General features: G+C 44.6%; 1 protein-coding gene across 1 annotated transcript; it reads right to left on the reverse strand.

Moving 5' to 3' along the window:
• Positions 1-1,302: 1,302 nt before the first annotated feature.
• Positions 1,303-16,735, reverse strand: LOC308332992 (protein NLRC3-like). Its single transcript, XM_080789146.1, has 9 exons — positions 16,690-16,735; positions 14,007-14,639; positions 11,487-11,536; positions 4,885-6,796; positions 4,337-4,510; positions 3,942-4,118; positions 3,700-3,855; positions 2,685-2,734; positions 1,303-2,483 (listed from the first exon to the last, which is right to left on the reverse strand). Exons 2-9 carry the CDS (start codon positions 14,084-14,086, stop codon positions 1,810-1,812), a joined length of 3,273 nt encoding a protein of 1,090 aa, XP_080645272.1. The 5' UTR covers positions 14,087-14,639; positions 16,690-16,735; the 3' UTR covers positions 1,303-1,809.
• Between the last annotated feature and the right edge of the window lie 3,991 nt (positions 16,736-20,726).

Genomic DNA, 20,726 nt, shown 5'->3' on the forward strand with positions numbered 1-20,726 from the left:
AAGCAAAGGTACTATGTTTACCCAGGGTAACTGGACTAAGGAAAGGAAAGGTACTATGTTTACCCAGGGTAACTGGACTAAGGAAAGGAAAGGTACTATGTTTACCCAGGGTAACTGGACTAAGGAAAGGTACTATGTTTCCCCAGGGTAACTGGACTAAGGAAAGGTACTATGTTTACCCAGGGTAACTGGACTAAGGAAAGGTACCATGTTTACCCAGGGTAACTGGACTAAGGAAAGGAAAGGTACTATGTTTACCCAGGGTAACTGGACTAAGGAAAGGAAAGGTACTATGTTTACCCAGGGTAACTGGACTAAGGAAAGGAAAGGTACTATGTTTACCCAGGGTAACTGGACTAAGGAAAGGAAAGGTACTATGTTTACCCAGGGTAACTGGACTAAGGAAAGGAAAGGTACTATGTTTACCCAGGGTAACTGGACTAAGGAAAGGAAAGGTACTATGTTTACCCAGGGTAACTGGACTAAGGAAAGGAAAGGTACTATGTTTACCCAGGGTAACTGGACTAAGCTCAAGAACTTGTGGCGTGTGAAGAACTTGTGAAGAACGTGCACAGACATTTCGAGGGGCAGGACAGTGGCGTGCACAGACATTTCGAGGGGCAGGACAGTGGCGTGCACAGACATTTAGAGGGGCAGGACAGTGGCGTGCACAGACATTTCGAGGGGCAGGACAGTGGCGTGCACAGACATTTAGAGGGGCAGGACAGTGGCGTGCACAGACATTTAGAGGGGCAGGACAGTGGCGTGCACAGACATTTAGAGGGGCAGGACAGTGGCGTGCACAGACATTTCGAGGGGCAGGACAGTGGCGTGCACAGACATTTAGAGGGGCAGGACAGTGGCGTGCACAGACATTTAGAGGGGCAGGACAGTGGCGTGCACAGACATTTAGAGGGGCAGGACAGTGGCGTGCACAGACATTTAGAGGGGCAGGACAGTGGCGTGCACAGACATTCAGAGGGGCAGGACAGTGGCGTGCACAGACATTTAGAGGGGCAGGACAGTGGCGTGCACAGACATTTAGAGGGGCAGGACAGTGGCGTGCACAGACATTCAGAGGGGCAGGACAGTGGCGTGCACAGACATTCAGAGGGGCAGGACAGTGGCGTGCACAGACATTTAGAGGGGCAGGACAGTGGCGTGCACAGACATTTAGAGGGGCAGGACAGTGGCGTGCACAGACATTTAGAGGGGCAGGACAGTGGCGTGCACAGACATTTAGAGGGGCAGGACAGTGGCGTGCACAGACATTTAGAGGGGCAGGACAGTGGCGTGCACAGACATTTAGAGGGGCAGGACAGTGGCGTGCACAGACATTTAGAGGGGCAGGACAGTGGCGTGCACAGACATTTAGAGGGGCAGGACAGTGGCGTGCACAGACATTTAGAGGGGCAGGACAGTGGCGTGCACAGACATTTCGAGGGGCAGGACAGTGGCGTGCACAGACATTTCGAGGGGCAGGACAGTGGCGTGCACAGACATTTAGAGGGGCAGGACAGTGGCGTGCACAGACATTTAGAGGGGCAGGTGCTCAAGTGAAAAAAGGGCACCTTGTGGATCCGGCTGCTTGCCTTAATAATAGTGTGAGATTTATAGATTTTGGAGCCTAAATAATATGTTAGAAGCTTTGTATTAAGAATTGAATGGGACCCAGTGCCTCCCTGCTTGACACTCAGCATCAAAGGGTTGGATTGGGGGGTAAATCCCTGCGTCATACTAGCGTCGTGTCCAGGGGGTGTACTTGTACACCAAGCTGCCTCACGCTACAGAAACAGGAAGAGGAGGACCTTATGATACAACACACTCTTCTGTCCCCACAGCCTGTCTGTCTGTCCCCACAGCCTGTCTGTCTGTCCCCACAGCCTGTCTGTCTGTCCCCACAGCCTGTCTGTCTGTCCTCACAGCCGGCCTGTCTCTCCTCCCACCCCGTGCGTCCTCACACAGAGACACAGAGGCGCCATGGTACACCTTAAAGGCAGCGTGGAGACGCTGAGGGAACGTGCAGGCCTGGAAGGTGTACAGGTGAGTCAGAGTGTCCTCCAACACTCTGTAGAAGGACAGAGTCCCGGCGGGACGGTCCAGATGCACGGCCACTCTGTTGGAGCCCGAGGGACGGATGGGGAGGGCGGTCTCCTTACTGTCGTGTATGACGGAGTAATAGTAGTGACTACAGAACAGACTCCAGGACTTGGTGGTCTCTCCGAGGCAGCAGGCGTGACCCTGACCGATCCTCCGGATGGCCCCGTCGCTCAGTCCGATCTGAACCGTCCCGCTGAACTCCGTCTCGACGTAGCAGCGCTCGCCTAGACTCTCCGAACTGAGGACCTGGGGGGAGACGTCGAACCGGTCGGGGTGGTCGGGGTACGAGTTGACCCGGTCGTCCCGGGTCACCGTTCTGTTGTTCTCGGACAGAGAGAGGGTTATGTGTGCCGTGTTTGTGTCCAGAGTGAGACGCTGGAAATCTGATGAGAAAAACAACACGGTAGACATTAAATACGCCATGCACTGAATGATACGTGTGCACGCACGCACACACACACACACACACACACACACACACACACACACTAATAGGGGGGGGGGGGGGTTACATAATCAAAGGTTTTCCATAGCGATGTGAGAAAGACAGACAGACAGACAGACAGACAGACAGACAGACTCACATGCTGTAAGGAGTTGAGGTTTAGTCCAGTGTTCTCCTGCATGATTCACACTGTAGGAAGTAGAACAACAATGAATATAGTGAAAACCTACTGACCAACATGGACACAGTCCTCTAGTCTACTGACCAACAGACACAGTCCTCTAGTCTACTGACCAACATGGACACAGTCCTCTAGTCTACTGACCAACATGGACACAGTCCTCTAGTCTACTGACCAACATGGACACAGTCCTCTAGTCTACTGACCAACATGGACACAGTCCTCTAGTCTACTGACCAACATGGACACAGTCCTCTAGTCTACTGACCAACATGGACACAGTCCTCTAGTCTACTGACCAACATGGACACAGTCCTCTAGTCTACTGACCAACATGGACACAGTCCTCTAGTCTACTGACCAACATGGACACAGTCCTCTAGTCTACTGACCAACATGGACACAGTCCTCTAGTCTACTGACCAACATGGACACAGTCCTCTAGTCTACTGACCAACATGGACACAGTCCTCTAGTCTACTGACCAACATGGACACAGTCCTCTAGTCTACTGACCAACATGGACACAGTCCTCTAGTCTACTGACCAACATGGACACAGTCCTCTAGTCTACTGACCAACATGGACACAGTCCTCTAGTCTACTGACCAACATGGACACAGTCCTCTAGTCTACTGACCAACATGGACACAGTCCTCTAGTCTACTGACCAACATGGACACAGTCCTCTAGTCTACTGACCAACAGACACAGTCCTCTAGTCTACTGACCAACGGACACAGTCCTCTAGTCTACTGACCAACATGGACACAGTCCTCTAGTCTACTGACCAACATGGACACAGTCCTCTAGTCTACTGACCAACATGGACACAGTCCTCTAGTCTACTGACCAACATGGACACAGTCCTCTAGTCTACTGACCAACATGGACACAGTCCTCTAGTCTACTGACCAACATGGACACAGTCCTCTAGTCTACTGACCAACAGACATTCTTATAGTGGACTCACTTGACAGTCTCCAGAACAGCAGTCAGCTTCTTCAGAGCCCACCTGCTTATGTGGCTGAAGTTCAAGTCCAGCTGTTTCAGCCGGGAGGAGGGGTTGGTGGTCACAGCTTCAGCCAGATAAGAACAGCCGTTCTCTGTGACTCCACAGCCTGACAACCTGCACAGAGAAATACACATTTAATAACGGAGTGCTGTGTTGATGTTCAAGTGGCGATCCACACAGAGAGAACACGCGTTCTTTACCTCACGATCTGCAGTCTACTCTGTGGACTCTGCAGCAGACCACAGAGCAGGAGCAGTTGTACTTCCTGCAGGCAGATGAAACTGAGGTCCAATTCTCTCAGATGGAGAAGATTAGTGCTGAGAGCTGAGAGCATAATTTCAAGTCCTGTCCCCTGCGTGAAGGTACAGCCAGCAAGTCTGTAATTACACATGAAATATCTGGAGTGAATATCACGGTTTTGGAGTAAAGACCCCAAGAGATGGAAAGAGAAGGCAGGCAGGAATGTCAACATGGCTCCACATACTGTAATCACTGTACCTCATTAGTTCACATTTACTGTACATTGTGATGCGAGAGTGAGTATTCTAATCAGTGTGAGATACCATGATGTCAACTTTATTCATAATAGACTGACCTCAGTATCTCCAGGTGACAGTTTGGACTCATCAACGCATTAGAGATGAAGTCAACGCCTGGATCCTTTAGGTCATTATAACTGAGGTCCAATTCTCTCAGGTGTGAAGGGTTAGCGCTCAGAGCTGAAGCCACGATCTCACATTCTGGCTTTTGGATGTCACAGCCAACAAGTCTGTAAAATCAGCGATCATCAATACAGATTAGATCAAGTTAATGTTCAAGGAAATTAACTGTGTCAGATATTGACAGGTCATATAAGAACAGTCTAGTTGGTCAGATATTGACAGGTCATATGAGAACAGTCTAGTTGGTCAGATATTGACAGGTCATATGAGAACAGTCTAGTTGGTCAGATATTGACAGGTCATATAAGAATAGGGAACCAGAAAACATAAAAGTGAAAGACAGATAATCTGTATTAATACTACAGTGTAACTTCTATGATCGATGGATCTTGAAAGTCAGAACTAGTCAGAACTATGAAAGTCAGTCAGTTTCATTCTATTATAACAGGTTTTCTATTCACATGATCACATGACTACTAACCGAGCCTTTCTGCTGTTTCTCACAGCAGAGATCAGACAGTTCTTCCCCCATGTCGTGGTGTTGTATTGGTGCAGGTCCAACTCCTCCAGAACCTCCTCTGACGTCAGCAGCGTGAAGGCCAGAGCTGAAGCCTGGCTCTCAGACAGTTCTGTCTTTGATCTGTCCGTTGACTTCAGGTACCGTTGGATCTCCTGATGTACCGAGAGGTCGTTCATCTCCACCAGACAGTGGGAGATGTTGATGAATCTGTCAGGAGAGAGACTCCCATTCTCATTTTTCATCTCCTTCAGGTTGTTGATGACTCTCTGGATCTCCTCTGGACTGTTCTCTGTGTGACCCAGCAGGCCTCCTAACAGACTCTGGTTGGACTCCAGCGAGAGGCCATGAAGGAAGCGGACAAAGAGGTCCAGGTGGCCGTTCTTACTCTTCAGGGCTTTTGCGATGGCTCTCAGCAGGAGGTCCTCCAAGGAACTGACATCAACTCCCAGGAATGTCTTCACTGCCTCCATGTTCTCCTGTGTGAAACAGTGGAACAGGTAGACTGCAGCCAGGAACTCCTGGATGCTCGGATGAACAAAGCTGTAGATCTTTCTCTGAGATTGAACGGTCTCTTCTTTGAAGATCTCCGCGCACACCCCCGAGTACAGCGCGGCGTGGTTCACATCGAGGCCACACTCTTCCAGGTCTTCTTGGTAGAACATGACGGTGCCTTCCTCCAGATGGTCAAACGCCAGCTGGCCCAGCTTCAGAAGAGCATTCCCTTCAACGACGACAACATCATCGACAACAACAACATCATCATCGACAACAACGTCAACATCAGTCTCCCTTTTTCTTTTTTCTCTGATTCTGTCTTTTTTGTTTCTCTTCTTTTTCTTTTCCTTTCTCTTCACGCCCTGAGTCTCGCCACACTTCGTACTCCTTAACTGGAGCGAGACGAAGTGGCTGAGCATCCCGGTCAGGTTCTTGGGCAGCTGTCCTCTCTTGCCCGTCTTCACCAGGTCCTCCACAACGGTAGCGGTCATCCAACAGATGACTGGGATGTGACACATGATGTGGATGCTCTTTGATGTCTTCACGTGTGAGATGATGGTGCTGGCCAGCTTCCTATCGTCACTGAACATCTTCCTGAAGAACTCCACCTTCTGGGGGTCGGTGAACCCTCGCATTTCTGTCACCATGTCAACGCATTCAGGAGGGATCTGATTGGCTGCTGCAGGTCTGCTGGTTATCCAGAAGAGAGCCGAGGGGAGCAGATTCTTCTTGATGATGTTCGTCAGCAGCAGGCCCACCGATGATGTCACCGTGACATCAGAGACGACGTCATTGTTGTCGAAGTCGTCAGAATCGACGTCGATGTTCTCGAATTTCAGCGGAAACCTGCTTTCATCGAGACCATCGAAGATGAAGCCAACTTTCCAGGCAGCGAGCTGCTCTGCTGTGACCTTCTCTAACGTTGGATGGAAAACATGGATCAGTGAGAGAAGACTGTGCTGCTCATCTCGGACCAAGTTCAGCTCCCGGAATGAGAAGGGAACCAGGAGATCTATATCTTGGTTCTCCAAACCTCTCGCCCAGTCCAGAGCGAACTTACGCACGTTGAATGTCTTCCCGATGCCAGCGACGCCATTGGTCAGAACTCTGCTGCTGGGTGTGTCTCTGTCAGGGAGGAGGGTCTTAAAGACGGCACGGCACTTGATTAGGACGTCATGGAGGGTCTTCATTTTGGAGGCGGTCTCAAGATGCCACACGTCATGTTGCTGATTAACCCGTTCATCACTCCCTCCCGCTGATAGGTGGAGGTCTGTGTAGATGTTGCAGAGGTAGGAGGGCACTTGAGAGACGTACGTCGCCCCATCGAGACTGTCCAGAGTGACCCTATAGACCATTAGATCCTCCGGCAGACGGACATCTGATATGAGGAGAGAAGGAATACATTTTAAAGACCTGTACAGGAAATGTAACGATTCATTTTTAAACACGTTATTTAAAAAAGTCACACCCGTGTGAACTGAGTGGTGCAACACTCTCTCTCTCTCCGTTTCTGGCACAACAGCGCCGCTTTTGCCCCTACTGGTACTCTAAACATAGTCACTATGGCCCTCATTTATCAACCGTGCCGTACGCCAAAATATGGGTGCACGCCGACAATTACCAACATTTTCGGCATTTACCATTTCCGCCAAAGATTGAACTTGACAAAACTCACGTCTGCTCGTGGAGCTGTCGTACGCTTTGTCCTCGGCTGTTTTTCTGTCGTAGAACGGCGTTGCTGTTGTTTGACCAGCTGAGAGGCTGTCACAGGCATCTAAACATGTGTTTTCACTCCTAAAATGTATAAAACTAATAATAGGCTATACATGTGAAAGAAATATATTTTGTAAAGGCATGTCATATGAAATTGGTAGGATATTACCAAGTGTGCAAGCTTTTTTAAATCGCGCAATTAAAAACAATACTTTAAGTTATTTAAATAGTGTTTTGCATTCTGAGCGCATACCGGTAATGCTTCACATAATCACAGGTTCACAGGTTTTCGTTCACTAATTTTGTTTAATTTGAATAATTGCATAAACTAACACACAGTGACAGTTGCTTGCAAGTTGCATGTGCGTGCATGCGTCTGTGTGTATGAGAGGGGGGTGAGGCGGTCAGCAAAGGCAAGGAAGGCTTGACTTGATGCAACCATGGTTTCCAAGGTCGTACTGCAGTTGTTCAGTCGCAAAAACGAGGGCGAGGCTTGATTTCATAGGGCGTGCCAGATAGATTTCAGCCGTCACATTTATTAACGTCAGAACGAAATTAAGGAAGGATCAGCTGTTTGCGATCACTTTATAAATGCCGTGGCGACGTGGGTGTACTACGAAAAACCTGCACTCCAATCTGTGGCAGATTTTACACTGAATTGATAAATCTGTGGCAGATAAATGGCCCTCATTTATCAATTCAGTGTAAAATCTGCCACAGATTCGAGTGCAGGTTTCGTAGTAAACCCACGTCGCCACGGCATTTATAAAGTGATCGCAAACAGCTGATCCTTCCTTCATTTCGTTCTGACGTTAATAAATGCGACGGCTGAAATCTATCTGGCACTAGGGCTGCAACATAACGATTATTTTCATAATCGATTCATCGGGCGATTATTTAAACGATTAATCGGATTGTGGCACCTTTTTGCAATTACTTTACAAATGTAGCTTCAAGTTATTTTAGGCATGTTGTTGTAACTAACAATAAAGACAATAAAAATGAATACTCCTTCAAAATTAATATTTTACCCCCCTTTTTTTTTTACCCAATTTGATTTCATTGCCATTCCTTGTAGGCCTACTTATAATGGTACTGTAATCTGTAATGTTGACCGTGTACAGCTGACTGTCTTTCTTTCCATTTCTATCTCTGGGACCCCAATTTTTATTTTTTAATTTCTATTATAAAATCTATTTTGAGAGTCAATTTTTGCACTCTCTGTTACAGACCCTTTAGGGTCCACTTGGTATCTATAATGTAGCTGGAACTCCCACTATGAGAACCACTGTCCTACAGTCTGTGTGGACACACACACACACACACACACACACACACACACACACACACACACACACACACACACACACACACACACACACACACACACACACACACACACACACACACACACACACACACACACACACACACACACACACACACACACACACACACACACACACACACACACACACACACACACACACGTTACAAGTAGCATATGCTAGCTGATAGGGGAAACCGTTCTTATTTAGCAGCCATATTAGCATGTTCTCTAGGGTCTATTCTAAATACTACAGCATGCAGTCATAACAGAACCATCTAAACACTACAGCATGCAGTCATAACAGAACCATCTAAACACTACAGCATGCAGTCATAACAGAACCATCTAAACACTACAGCATGCAGTCATAACAGAACCATCTAAATACTACAGCATGCAGAGGAGAAGTCATAACAGAACCATCTAAACACTACAGCATGCAGAGGAGAAGTCATAACAGAACCATCTAAACACTACAGCATGCAGAGGAGAAGTCATAACAGAACCATTCTAAACACTACAGCATGCAGAGGAGAAGTCATAACAGAACCATCTAAACACTACAGCATGCAGAGGAGAAGTCATAACAGAACCATCTAAACACTACAGCATGCAGAGGAGAAGTCATAACAGAACCATCTAAACACTACAACATGCAGTCATAACAGAACCATCTAAATACTACAGCATGCAGAGGAGAAGTCATAACAGAACCATCTAAATACTACAACATGCAGAGGAGAAGTCATAACAGAACCATCTAAATACTACAACATGCAGAGGAGAAGTCATAACAGAACCATCTAAATACTACAACATGCAGAGGAGAAGTCATAACAGAACCATCTAAACACTACAGCATGCAGAGGAGAAGTCATAACAGAACCATTCTAAACACTACAGCATGCAGTCATAACAGAACCATCTAAACACTACAGCATGCAGTCATAACAGAACCATCTAAACACTACAGCATGCAGAGGAGAAGTCATAACAGAACCATCTAAATACTACAACATGCAGAGGAGAAGTCATAACAGAACCATCTAAATACTACAACATGCAGAGGAGAAGTCATAACAGAACCATCTAAATACTACAACATGCAGAGGAGAAGTCATAACAGAACCATCTAAATACTACAACATGCAGAGGAGAAGTCATAACAGAACCATCTAAACACTACAGCATGCAGAGGAGAAGTCATAACAGAACCATTCTAAACACTACAGCATGCAGTCATAACAGAACCATCTAAACACTACAACATGCAGTCATAACAGAACCATCTAAACACTACAGCATGCAGAGGAGAAGTCATAACAGAACCATCGAAACAGAAGTTGCATAAGCTATATAGAGACATATATTTCCTATTTATCCACATATATGAACCTGAATATGGCATATACTGCAGCATAGGCTATATTCTGCATATACCTGCCTATTATATTGGCATAATATGTTAATATTTTTAAAATAAAACCATAGCAACACCATTAGTCTTTTCATGTCGCACACCCCCTAGAAGGCGCACCACAAGGGGTGCACGCACCACAGTTTGGGAACCATGACCGCTCTATCATGACCTCCAGGTGTGGTTATAATATTCATGTCGTAGCCAATTTGATGATTTTATATTGTGGTTAAGTTCTTGTGAAGTTGCTATGACAACCTGGGCATAGGCGGGTTCAACCAATCACAGGTGCACGGCAGCAGGGATTTTGGGAAACGTCACGGGGAAGCCACACAGTTTTTCAACCGTGCGTGTTTTGTTTGTTTTCAGTTGTTTTGAGTTATCCTTTGTTTATTTTGCATTTTGCGTTTATTTTGCATCACAAGGTCCCAAACCGCCCCCCCCCCTAAGGTCTTCCACTGCTGGCCTGCTCGCTTTGCCAAAAGAAATGGCAACTAAAAAATACGGGGAAGCAGCTTTTTGCTTCTACGGGCCGTCGGCATGGAACAAGCTCCCACTGTACCTTCGTCAGGCAGCCTCTGTAGACATTTTTAAAGCTCAGCTCAAGACCCACTTCTACAACATTGCTTTTGATTGATCTTTTATTTTTGTTATTCATGTCCTCACTGTATTGCATTACTGCTTGTTTTTAATGTCGTTGCCTTGCTTTTCTTTTATTCTCCATTTTTCTGTAAAGCACTTTGAGCTGCATTGAAAGGTGCCATGAAAGGTGCTATACAAATAAAGTTTTATTATTATTATTATTATTGTTTAAGTTAAAGTTTAAGTACCCGGTTTATGTCATGCCTTATCCACCCCCTGCAAGCAAAATAAAACATTTTTTAAATGCACTCAACGAGACGACCTGAGTTACTGTCATCATCACCACGCGTTGGAAAGAGCTTCACCCCATCTCCCTCACTGGAGTCCTCTCTTTGAAAAGCCTTTACAATTCAAATATGTCTTCCCTGTGTTTGTTTTAAAAACGCTACTGACAATGAAGGGAACATTTTTGGGTTATCTTGTCCCCTAAACACAAACATTAAATGCCATTAATAACAATAAAGATAATTTAATGTTCGTTTTGACACCGTGTGTTTTACCATCACCATTACGTCACCCAATCATAGCAACACGAGTTAGGACTTTATATAACTATATTAGCACCGCTCACTTCACATGGGTGTGATTTTTGGTTTCTTCCCTGAAAGAAAGCCTTTGAGCCAAAAGGCCCAATCGGACAAACACCTTAGCTAAGGAGATTTATCACCTTAGCTAAGGAGCTGTGGTGATTTATCACCTTAGCTAAGGAACTGCAGTGATTTATCACCTTAGCTAAGGAGCTGCGGTGATTTATCACCTTAGCTAAGGAACTGCAGTGATTTATCACCTTAGCTAAGGAGCTGTGGTGATTTATCACCTTAGCTAAGGAACTGCAGTGATTTATCACCTTAGCTAAGGAACTGCAGTGATTTATCACCTTAGCTAAGGAGCTGCGGTGATTTATCACCTTAGCTAAGGTGATTTATCACCTTAGCTAAGGAGCTGTGGTGATTTGTCCAGTCTTACCGTGTCCACTAGTAGTTTGACTGGGTGTCTTCGGTTCCGGTGTCTTCTCTCTGTGGGGATGAAAGCAATATATTATTATGACTAAGATATTATTATATAGATATCATTATGTGACTACCTGACTATATCCATAAATACATTTATTTACACGTGTGGCGATCTTTCTACTTACTGCAACAAAAACTTTGCAGATAGAAAAAGAGGATAAGAGAAGGAATGCGCATGCTTAACCCATTCTGACCTGAGATCAGATTCTACAAAAATCTTTCTAGAGCTTTTTCCCCCCCAAGCCATCAGACTTTTGAACAAGTGCAATATCCCTTGACCTTTGACCCTATATGCTGCTATAAGGACTCCTGTTGTGCAATATCTGTCTCTCAATGAACTAATGGTGCTTTTTAACTTATTTTGATTCATTTGTTTTTAAGTGGATTTTAGATTTTAATAGTATTTTAGCTCTCTTTTAACTAGCATACTAAAAGCCAGTGAAACGACATTTCGTTCTCTTATGCATTTTATGTATCTGCTGAATGACAATAAAGCCATCTATCCATCTACATCCTGACAGTTTTCTGTTTCTATGTCAGTCGTTCTTCGATTGTTCAATAATAGCAGACCTACAGGCTCGTAGCGCGCCCACTCGGTGGCGCGCTACGAGCCTGTAGATCTGCTATTGATCAATAGCTAAAGCATAACATGGTGCCGACACCAAAAGGGGTTAAAGTGAATGGCACATCGAGTGGCAAAGCAACAGCCAAAGTGAGTTTAACGTTGTTTAATGTTGTTTAATGCAATGCGACAGGACTTTTCTGTGTGGATGAACGGGCTGTCGAGGCCAGGAAAGTAGTTTTTTTCGCCACTCAGTGAGCGTCACGCCCAGTCAGTCACGCACATACCCTCTGTATACAAGCTTTTCGTAACAGCTGCAACGTTTAACATAGTTTAATGCAATCAGAGAGGACTTTTCTGATTGGATGCATGTGCTCTCGAGGCCAGGAAGTAGTTTCCCCCCCCCCCCCCCCCCCCCCCGCCGACACTCAGTGGGCGTTCCCGCATTATAACTTCCAGGTACGATGATGTCACGTGCATACCCGCTATTACAGGGGTGGGCAACTGGCGGCCCGGGGGCCACATGCGGCCCCCCACCTTCACTTAATGTGGCAACAATTCCACAACATGCAAACATGACCTGCTTGATTTACTGCAGTCTGAACTAGTGGCTCATTCCTTCAACACAAGTATAATTAAAAGGCATTTCAAATGACATGAAAATGTTAATTTTCAGGATTCCAATTCAAAAATAGCAAAAATTCAAGATTTCAATTCGAAAGACGCAAGACGCGTCGCAGCGTGACGCGTGTTGAGCTTGTAGATCGGCTATTTTTGCTACGACAGCAATATATGGCCCTATAGGCAGTTAGTGTGGAAATGTAGCCCAATATATGGCCCTATAGGCAGTTAGTGTGGAAATGTAGCCCAATATATGGCCCTATAGGCAGTTAGTGTGGAAATGTAGCCCAATATATGGCCCTATAGGCAGTTAGTGTGGGAATGTAGCCCAATATATGGCCCTATAGGCAGTTAGTGTGGAAATGTAGCCCAATATATGGCCCTATAGGCAGTTAGTGTGGAAATGTAGCCCAATATATGGCCCTATAGGCAGTTAGTGTGGAAACATAGTGGCTCCTCTCCATCATCCAAGTTGCACACCCACCCCTGCTCTATTACATCAATACTGCAGCGCTCTGTGAGCTTGTAGGTCTGCTATATTTGAAAGATCGAAGAGCGACTGACATAGAAGACATTTTTAGAATCTGATCTCAGGTCAGAATGGAAAACTGTCAGGATGTAGAAGACATTTTTTAGAATCTGATCTCAGGTCAGAATGGAAAACTGTCAGGATGTAGAAGACATTTTTTAGAATCTGATCTCAGGTCAGAATGGAAAACTGTCAGGATGTAGAAGACATTTTTAGAATCTGATCTCAGGTCAGAATGGAAAACTGTCAGGATGTAGAAGACATTTTTTAGAATCTGATCTCAGGTCAGAATGGAAAACTGTCAGGATGTAGAAGACATTTTATAGAATCTGATCTCAGGTCAGAATGGAAAACTGTCAGGATGTATAGAAGACATTTTTTAGAATCTGATCTCAGGTCAGAATGGAAAACTGTCAGGATGTAGAAGACATTTTTTAGAATCTGATCTCAGGTCAGAATGAAAACTGTCAGGATGTAGAAGAACATTTTTAGAATCTGATCTCAGGTCAGAATGGGTTAATACAATAATGTCCTTGAGGAGATGGAGGACTCCAGGTTTACGTTAGTCGGCATATTATGCCACCCAGTGCCTGATTCAAATTTGTTACTTTTAAGTTTTTAAATTGCCAGCCAACGATAAAAAAAAAAAAACATTATTATTATTTGGATATGCACAACAAAAAAGCAGCGTTGCGCTACATCGGTAACGACGCGCAACGCATCTGTAAATAAACACGCAGGAGAAATGAGTCAATTCAAACCTTTCATCGGTCGGCTCGTCTTCGTCACTAGAGGTCAGCGATGAGGCGCCAGAAGCAGAACTCCCACTCATTTTATCCATAGTGATATATTGTATTATCAGCTACAGTCAAATGTCGTCACAATCCAGTATTTAGTAAAGAGAACTTGACGTCACACCATTGACAGCAATTATACAAAACCTGTCAAGATGGCGTGCCTCCTGTCAATTATTGAACAGTTCCTCAATCTATATACAGTAGACTTAGTAGTCAGTAGACTAAGTTAGGACTGAGTACTTTGGACTTGCCTGTAAAGCTATGCTTTATGCTTTATGCTCCTGTAGAACAATCAGTGGTGGGAAAAGTCCCCCGTTAGTAAAACACCCGTATTCAACCTTTTACTGAGTAAAAGTTTTTAAAGTATTGGTGTAGTTCCTTCAATATTATGTCAATTTAAACCGTGTAGTCTTGTACAAAGAAAACAAGCTACGGCCTTTTTTAGTGTATGGTCCACGTTGGTGTTTTCCTAATGAATCACAAATTGTTGTGATTAGTTTTAAAACTGCCAATAAAGTACTATCTATCTATCTGAAGCTAAATGAATGGGACATTCTCCTCTGGCTCCATGCAGTGCTGCTCATCTCCTGATGACTCCTGGTAGAAAAGAGAGCAGGAGAACAATATTTAGTGAATCATCTTAATCCATGTTGAATCTACAGCCCTTTCTGGTCACACATCTCTCATAATCATAGCACTATGGATTTAAAACACATTAAACCAGAAAGGTCTCTGCTAGGCCAGGTTGTTGGGGGCATAAAGTCTGGAAGGCACTTAAAGACAGTTGTTAATGTAAATCTGACTGACTAGACGTGGCCCTGTCCTCAGTGTCCTCAGTGTCCTATGGGGAAAAACAATATTGCCCTCTTTTCATCCTCCTGCATATACAATTAGAGCATTGTCAGGTTAGGCACTTTTCAACCTATCTTCATATAATAGGTCCTCACTAATAATCATGATAAAATGGCACAATTATTTTCTACTCAGTCTGTGTCTCATAGGAGGGCTGTGGGCAGTTTAGAAACAGTCTTCCAGTGATGTCATCATTAGGCAGATTTTTTTTAAACAAGATTTTTTTTACAAAAATGTTTAGATTTTCATTATCGTGAGAACGATGGCTTCCATTTTCGCATTGAAAACTTTTCAGGACTAGAAAGCCTGCCGTTTCTATTAGCTTGTTTTCCCCATCGATGATGTCACTGGAAGACGGTTTCTGAACTGCCCACAGCCCTCCTATGAGACACAGACCGAGTAGATTTTTTTTTTATTATTAGTGAGGACCTATTATATGAAGATAGGTTGAAAAGGGGTGAAGTGGTCCTTTAATACGGCACCATCTTTAACTTGTAATAATAGTTAAGGTATCCTTTGGAGGAGTAATATAAAACAATGTGTTTTTCAAAAGTCGGCCTCCTGGTGGCGCTATAACAGGCCTTTCTGGAAAATTTGGGCCAGAAGTCCATCATTGGCATCCAGGGAGTGTGTGTGCAAAATTTGGCATTGACCGGTGCCGGAGATTAGCTGGTAACAGGCATCACACACACACACACACACACACACACACACACACACACACGCACACACACACACACACGCACACACAAAACATACTCTCTCTCCCCCAGCCCTGAAACATGACTGTCATGTTTATCATGACAGTCATGGCGCAACTGCAGCCTGTTTTACGCAATCGCTACATTTACAGTCCAAACGTGTATATAAACATTCCGATTTCAAATATAAAGTCCTCGCCACATGTGCCACGGGTGTTAGACATTTGCTGGTTCAGCAATTAGCACTGCTGCATCCCGCGTTGTTTAATAAAAAGCATTTTTATCCGAGCGCCCCGGCTACTTTTCTCAAACGGGGTTGGTTTGGGAAACCCACAGTTACACACCGGGAGCGCACTCTCCTATTAGTCTGTATTGGGCAGGGCGGTCAGCGTGCCTATATCGAACACACCGAGTGCCACCCTCCTCCCGACCGATAGGGGCGCGTAGTTGAAAGCCAATGGCAAAATAACAGCTCGGATAAAAATGCTTTTTTATTAAACAACGCGGGATGCAGCGATGCTAACGGCTGTACCAGCACATTTCTAATACCCGTGGCACATGTGGCGAGGACTTTATATTTTAAATCGGAATGTTTATATACACGTCGTTTGGACTGTAAATGTAGCGATCACGTAAAACAGGAGGCAGTTGCACCATGGCTATCTCTCGGCCTGGTGGAGACAATAAAGTCCACGGACAAGAAGTTTTTTTCCCCCCACAGTGTGTTCTTGTATAGCCTCGTTACGGACATGTTGGCGACAACTGGAACAATTAAGGGTACTTTCATATAACACTTTCATTTGGTCCGTTACGTTTGTATAAAGCCTATGAAAAAAGGTATTTAAGGATAGGCCATAAATAATGTAGCTGTTGCTTAGTTTAGTATTAGAGAAAGTAAAGTATTGAATATTCAGAGATACATAATGCCTATTGTTAATCACAGGGTTAAGTTAGCTCTGGAACACAACATACTAAAGTAAAGTATTGAATATTCAGAGATACAGTAGTGGGCCTATTGTTAACCACAGGGTAAGTGTAAACACAACATACTAACGGCATAAAAGTGTCTTTTATATAACACAGCCTACCTGTACCTTTGTTCGTTGAGCAGAGGAAAAGAAAAACAGATCCGCCCAAACGATCTTCTGACTGTTGGGAGAGGAGGGGGAGGGGGAGGGGGAGGGGACGAGACACTTCCTCATTCCTCCCAAACTAGAAGAGCAGATCTACAAGCTCACAGCGCGTCGCGTCGCGCCTCACTGTGAGCTTGTAGATCTGCTGCCTGCCTGGCTGGCTGCGTGCGACGGTTAAAAACAAAGTCTCTCTTTTTTTTTTCCTTCTTTTTATTGTTTGACGTATTTATTAACAGTTTGCAGAATTACAGCTCATTTCAAGCACAACTCGATACAAACACTGTTAACTGTGAGTGGACGACACCAGACATAAAGCATTACACTTGTTTACAGGAGGGTCCACCTTGTTCAATTCATCAAAAAGGCGGTGGAGAGAGAGAGAGAGGGGGGGGGGTGAAGACTGGAGACGTGGAGAGCGAGAGAGGGAGAGAGAGAGGGGGATGGGAGAGAGAGGAGTGGAGAGAGGGAGAGATGGAGGGGGAGGGGAGAGAGAGAGAGAGAGAGAGAGAGAGAGAGAGAGGAGTGGAGTTGTCATCAACTGAGGGACAGTCAGTGGACAGTAGAGAGAATTAACAAACATAACAGCAACTTAATGACCCTGTTCAGACAGATATACCTATCTGTCTGAACAGGGTCATTAAGTTGCTGTTATGTTTGTTAATTTATTTTCATTGTTTGCTTGTTGTTCATTATTGTTGGGATTGTTTGTTGTTGTTTCTGTGTGCGCAATATGTTGACGTTTGTTTTGTTGTATGTACGCTTTAGTTTAAAGCATACATACAGCAAAACAAACGTCAACAATACAATTCCTAGATAAACAACAATAAACGAACAACAACAGCAAAACAAAAAACAAAACAAAACTGCAACAAAACAACATTTCACATAACATGGACATAACGTAGACTAACACTGCATCATGGATCTGCTACAGTGATGATTAGTGAAAACATGAACAGGTAGTCTCAAGATGAGAGGACAGCACAGTTTTAAAGTAACAAATGAAAAGATGTTATTGAACGAATATGGACAGGTAGATTGTTCCAGTCACAAGGAGCTTTGAACATAAATGTTTTTTTTGCCAACTGATGATGTGGGTATAATATTGAAGTAAACCTGTGAGCAGTGTCTAAGTTGATGTGTAGAAGTGTATGGTGTCATAAGCTGTTTCAAATACTGTGGATAATTTAAATGAATACATTTAAAGATGAAATGCAGCCAGTCAGTGCTGCTGTCTTCTTGAGGCAATGTAGATAGGGTTGCCACCCGTTCCGTAAAATACGGATTCGTCCTTTATTTGAGCATTAAATGATGCGTCCCGTATTGAATCAATACGGAACGCGGTTTGTTCCGTATTTTCCTAAATGCCCCCTGCGCGATCTGTCACACAACGTCATCACTGAATTTAACAATAATGAACAAAATAAAACAGGAAATATTAAAGACAGCACGATTGTTCTGGTCACGCAGGACCTCCAACGAGCATAAACAAAAACCTCCCCGTGGCTGCTGATCTACTTGTGTGCGGTGTGCTCTGCTCTCAATTGCGCTGTGGCGACGTGCCGAATCTAGTGCGTGTCTCGCCGGCCGGCCACACCACGCTGTTTAAAATGTCTAGCTAGTAGGCCTACTAGAAGTTCTACAACAGCAGATTCTCCACCGTCTCAAAAAAGAAAACGCCTTAAAAATATAGACGTGAGTGCAGGGAAGAGGCAAACCCCTGGCTTGACAGCGTCACGGGAGATTAATATAAATCAAATTGCAAAGTATGTCGGCGTATGTTTTCTGTGGCGCATGGGGAACTGTTTGATAGCAAACAGCATGCTTCAGGGATCAACAGTATGATCACAGAACACCCAACAAGAAGTGTCACAGTTCTTCATGACTGAAACTGCCCCTGAGATCGATTTGGTCTATTGTCCTGCCAATGCAATAGCCAATGGCTGCTGATGTGGGAATAATAGCCAAACTATTTCAGTAGACTATTATGGTTGATTGTTTATTAATGAAGTCTAATAAATATTACAATTTAAAAAATATAAATAATGTATTTAATATAAATGAATCAATTGAATTAAATATTGTGCCCATAAAGAATTCAGATTCAGAATCAGAACTCTTATGTTGTTATAAACAGAATAGGCTACTTTATAACAAATACAGGGCAGTATACCCCTTTCTTACTGACCACAGTGACCACCAAGTGACCCCAAAGGCTAATATGGTATGTGAAATCATCCATCCCATGGCCAAATTAGCTATTGGGCCAGTGTGACCGGGGCCCAGGGGTCCTTGGCTGTTAGGGGCCCTTTGAGGAAACTGGACCGCATGGTACTGGGTCTGAGGCCCTGGAATTGGCCATTCATTTTGTTAAATTTAGGTCAAAAAGATGATAAAAACATAAAAACACAAAGAATGTGCACGCATGCACGCTATGGGGCCCCCCAACACATTACCGGCTCAGGAGCCCTCATGGGGGTTAATCCGTCCCTGATTCAACCGCTTATCCGTAGTCGGGTCACGGGGGAAACAGCTCCACCAGAGAGCCCCAGACTTCCCTCTCCAGAGCAACATTAGTAACTTCCTCCTGGGGGATCCTGAGGCCTTCCAAGGCCAGTTAGTCGATAACCCGATAACGGCGCTGCTTCGCCGCGTGGTCGTATAAGTGTTCCTTATTTCAAGATCTCAAAGGTGGCAACCCTAAATGTAGAAGATATTTATCATGCCAATAAAGCCTTTTGAAATTGAGAGAGAGAGAGAGAGAGAGAGAGAGAGAGAGAGGGATAGAGGGAGGGAGAGGGATGGGGGAGAGAGAGAGGGAGGGAGATGGGAGAGAGAGAGAGAGGGGGAGGGAGGGGAGGGAGAGTGGGGAGAGAGAGAGAGAGAGAGAGAGAGAGAGGAGTGGAGTTGGACATCAATGCTTTGATTGTTCTTAATATTTCTCAAACGAGCCTTCACTTTCCTGCAGGTAATTCTCTGGGGGGGGGGGGGGGGGTTTGTAACCAAACACATACATAATATTCAACGTTTCTTTACCTATATCTAACTGGCAGGTTAAGAAGTGCTCTGGAAATATCCTCTTTAATGAAACTGCAGGTGCAGCTCAGCTATACCCCATCTAATAAACACCTGGCTATAGGCTACTTGGCTTTGTGTTGGTGCATCTATCCAAATGGTAGCTGTCTGCAGTAATACTGTACTATTAAGTTGCTTGCTACAGTACAGTACTATACAGTGCATCTGCAACACTGTGGTTGTTTTAGAAATCACACCCGTGTGAAGTGAGAGGCGCTATAATAACTCATGTTGATTAGGTCACTGGTTCCCAAACCTTGTCATGCCAAGAACCCCCAAATCGACACTAATTATCCCACGGACCCCCATTTGGAAAAAGATATGCCAGGGACCCCCATTTGAAAAAGATATGCCAGGGACCCCCATTTGGAAAAAGATATGCCAGGGACCCCCATTTGAAAAATATATGCCAGGGACCCCCATTTGAAAAAGATATGCCAGGGACCCCCAAGAGAAGATTTTGATGTATCTAGCAGTGATTCTCAATCCGTTTAATTTCAAGGACCCCCAGTTTCACATGCGTTTAGGCTACGGACCCCCCATTTAATGGCATTTCTATCTCTGGGACCCCCAATTTATATTGTAAAATCAATGTTAATCTAACTCTGATAGTGTACAAATAGAACCAGTCCATTTGGTTCCATTTGTACACTCTCAGTTACAGACCCATAAGAGTCCATTTGGTTCCAAACTATCATTTAGCTGGGGACCCCCTGGAACTCCCTCAAGGACCCCTGGGGGTCCCCGGACCGCACTTACACAACCACCTTTAAAAAAAACCCAATATATAAATAAGAACGTTACACTGCTTTAAAATACATGTCGATTTGTATTTCCATATTATGTATCTTTTTTTAAATGTAATGTGGTCATTGTCCCCCACCTAGTGGACTCATTGTAAAACTACAGTTTAAACTACATCA

The sequence above is a fragment of the Protomyctophum bolini genome (genome assembly GCF_963924005.1).
Source record: "Protomyctophum bolini genome assembly, chromosome: 18".
NCBI lineage: Eukaryota > Metazoa > Chordata > Actinopteri > Myctophiformes > Myctophidae > Protomyctophum > Protomyctophum bolini.

What these genes read in the sequence shown, in the direction of transcription:
- LOC308332992 (XM_080789146.1), bottom strand. Translation starts at nt 14,086, where the DNA reads ATGGATAAAATGAGTGGGAGTTCTGCTTCTGGCGCCTCATCGCTGACC. An exon ending in TCAAACTACTAGTGGACACG is followed by an intron (nt 6,797 to 11,486) that starts GTAAGACTGGAC and finishes TCCTCATATCAG; the next exon opens with ATGTCCGTCTGCCGGAGGAT. An exon ending in AGAAACAGCAGAAAGGCTCG is followed by an intron (nt 4,511 to 4,884) that starts GTTAGTAGTCAT and finishes CTGATTTTACAG; the next exon opens with ACTTGTTGGCTGTGACATCC.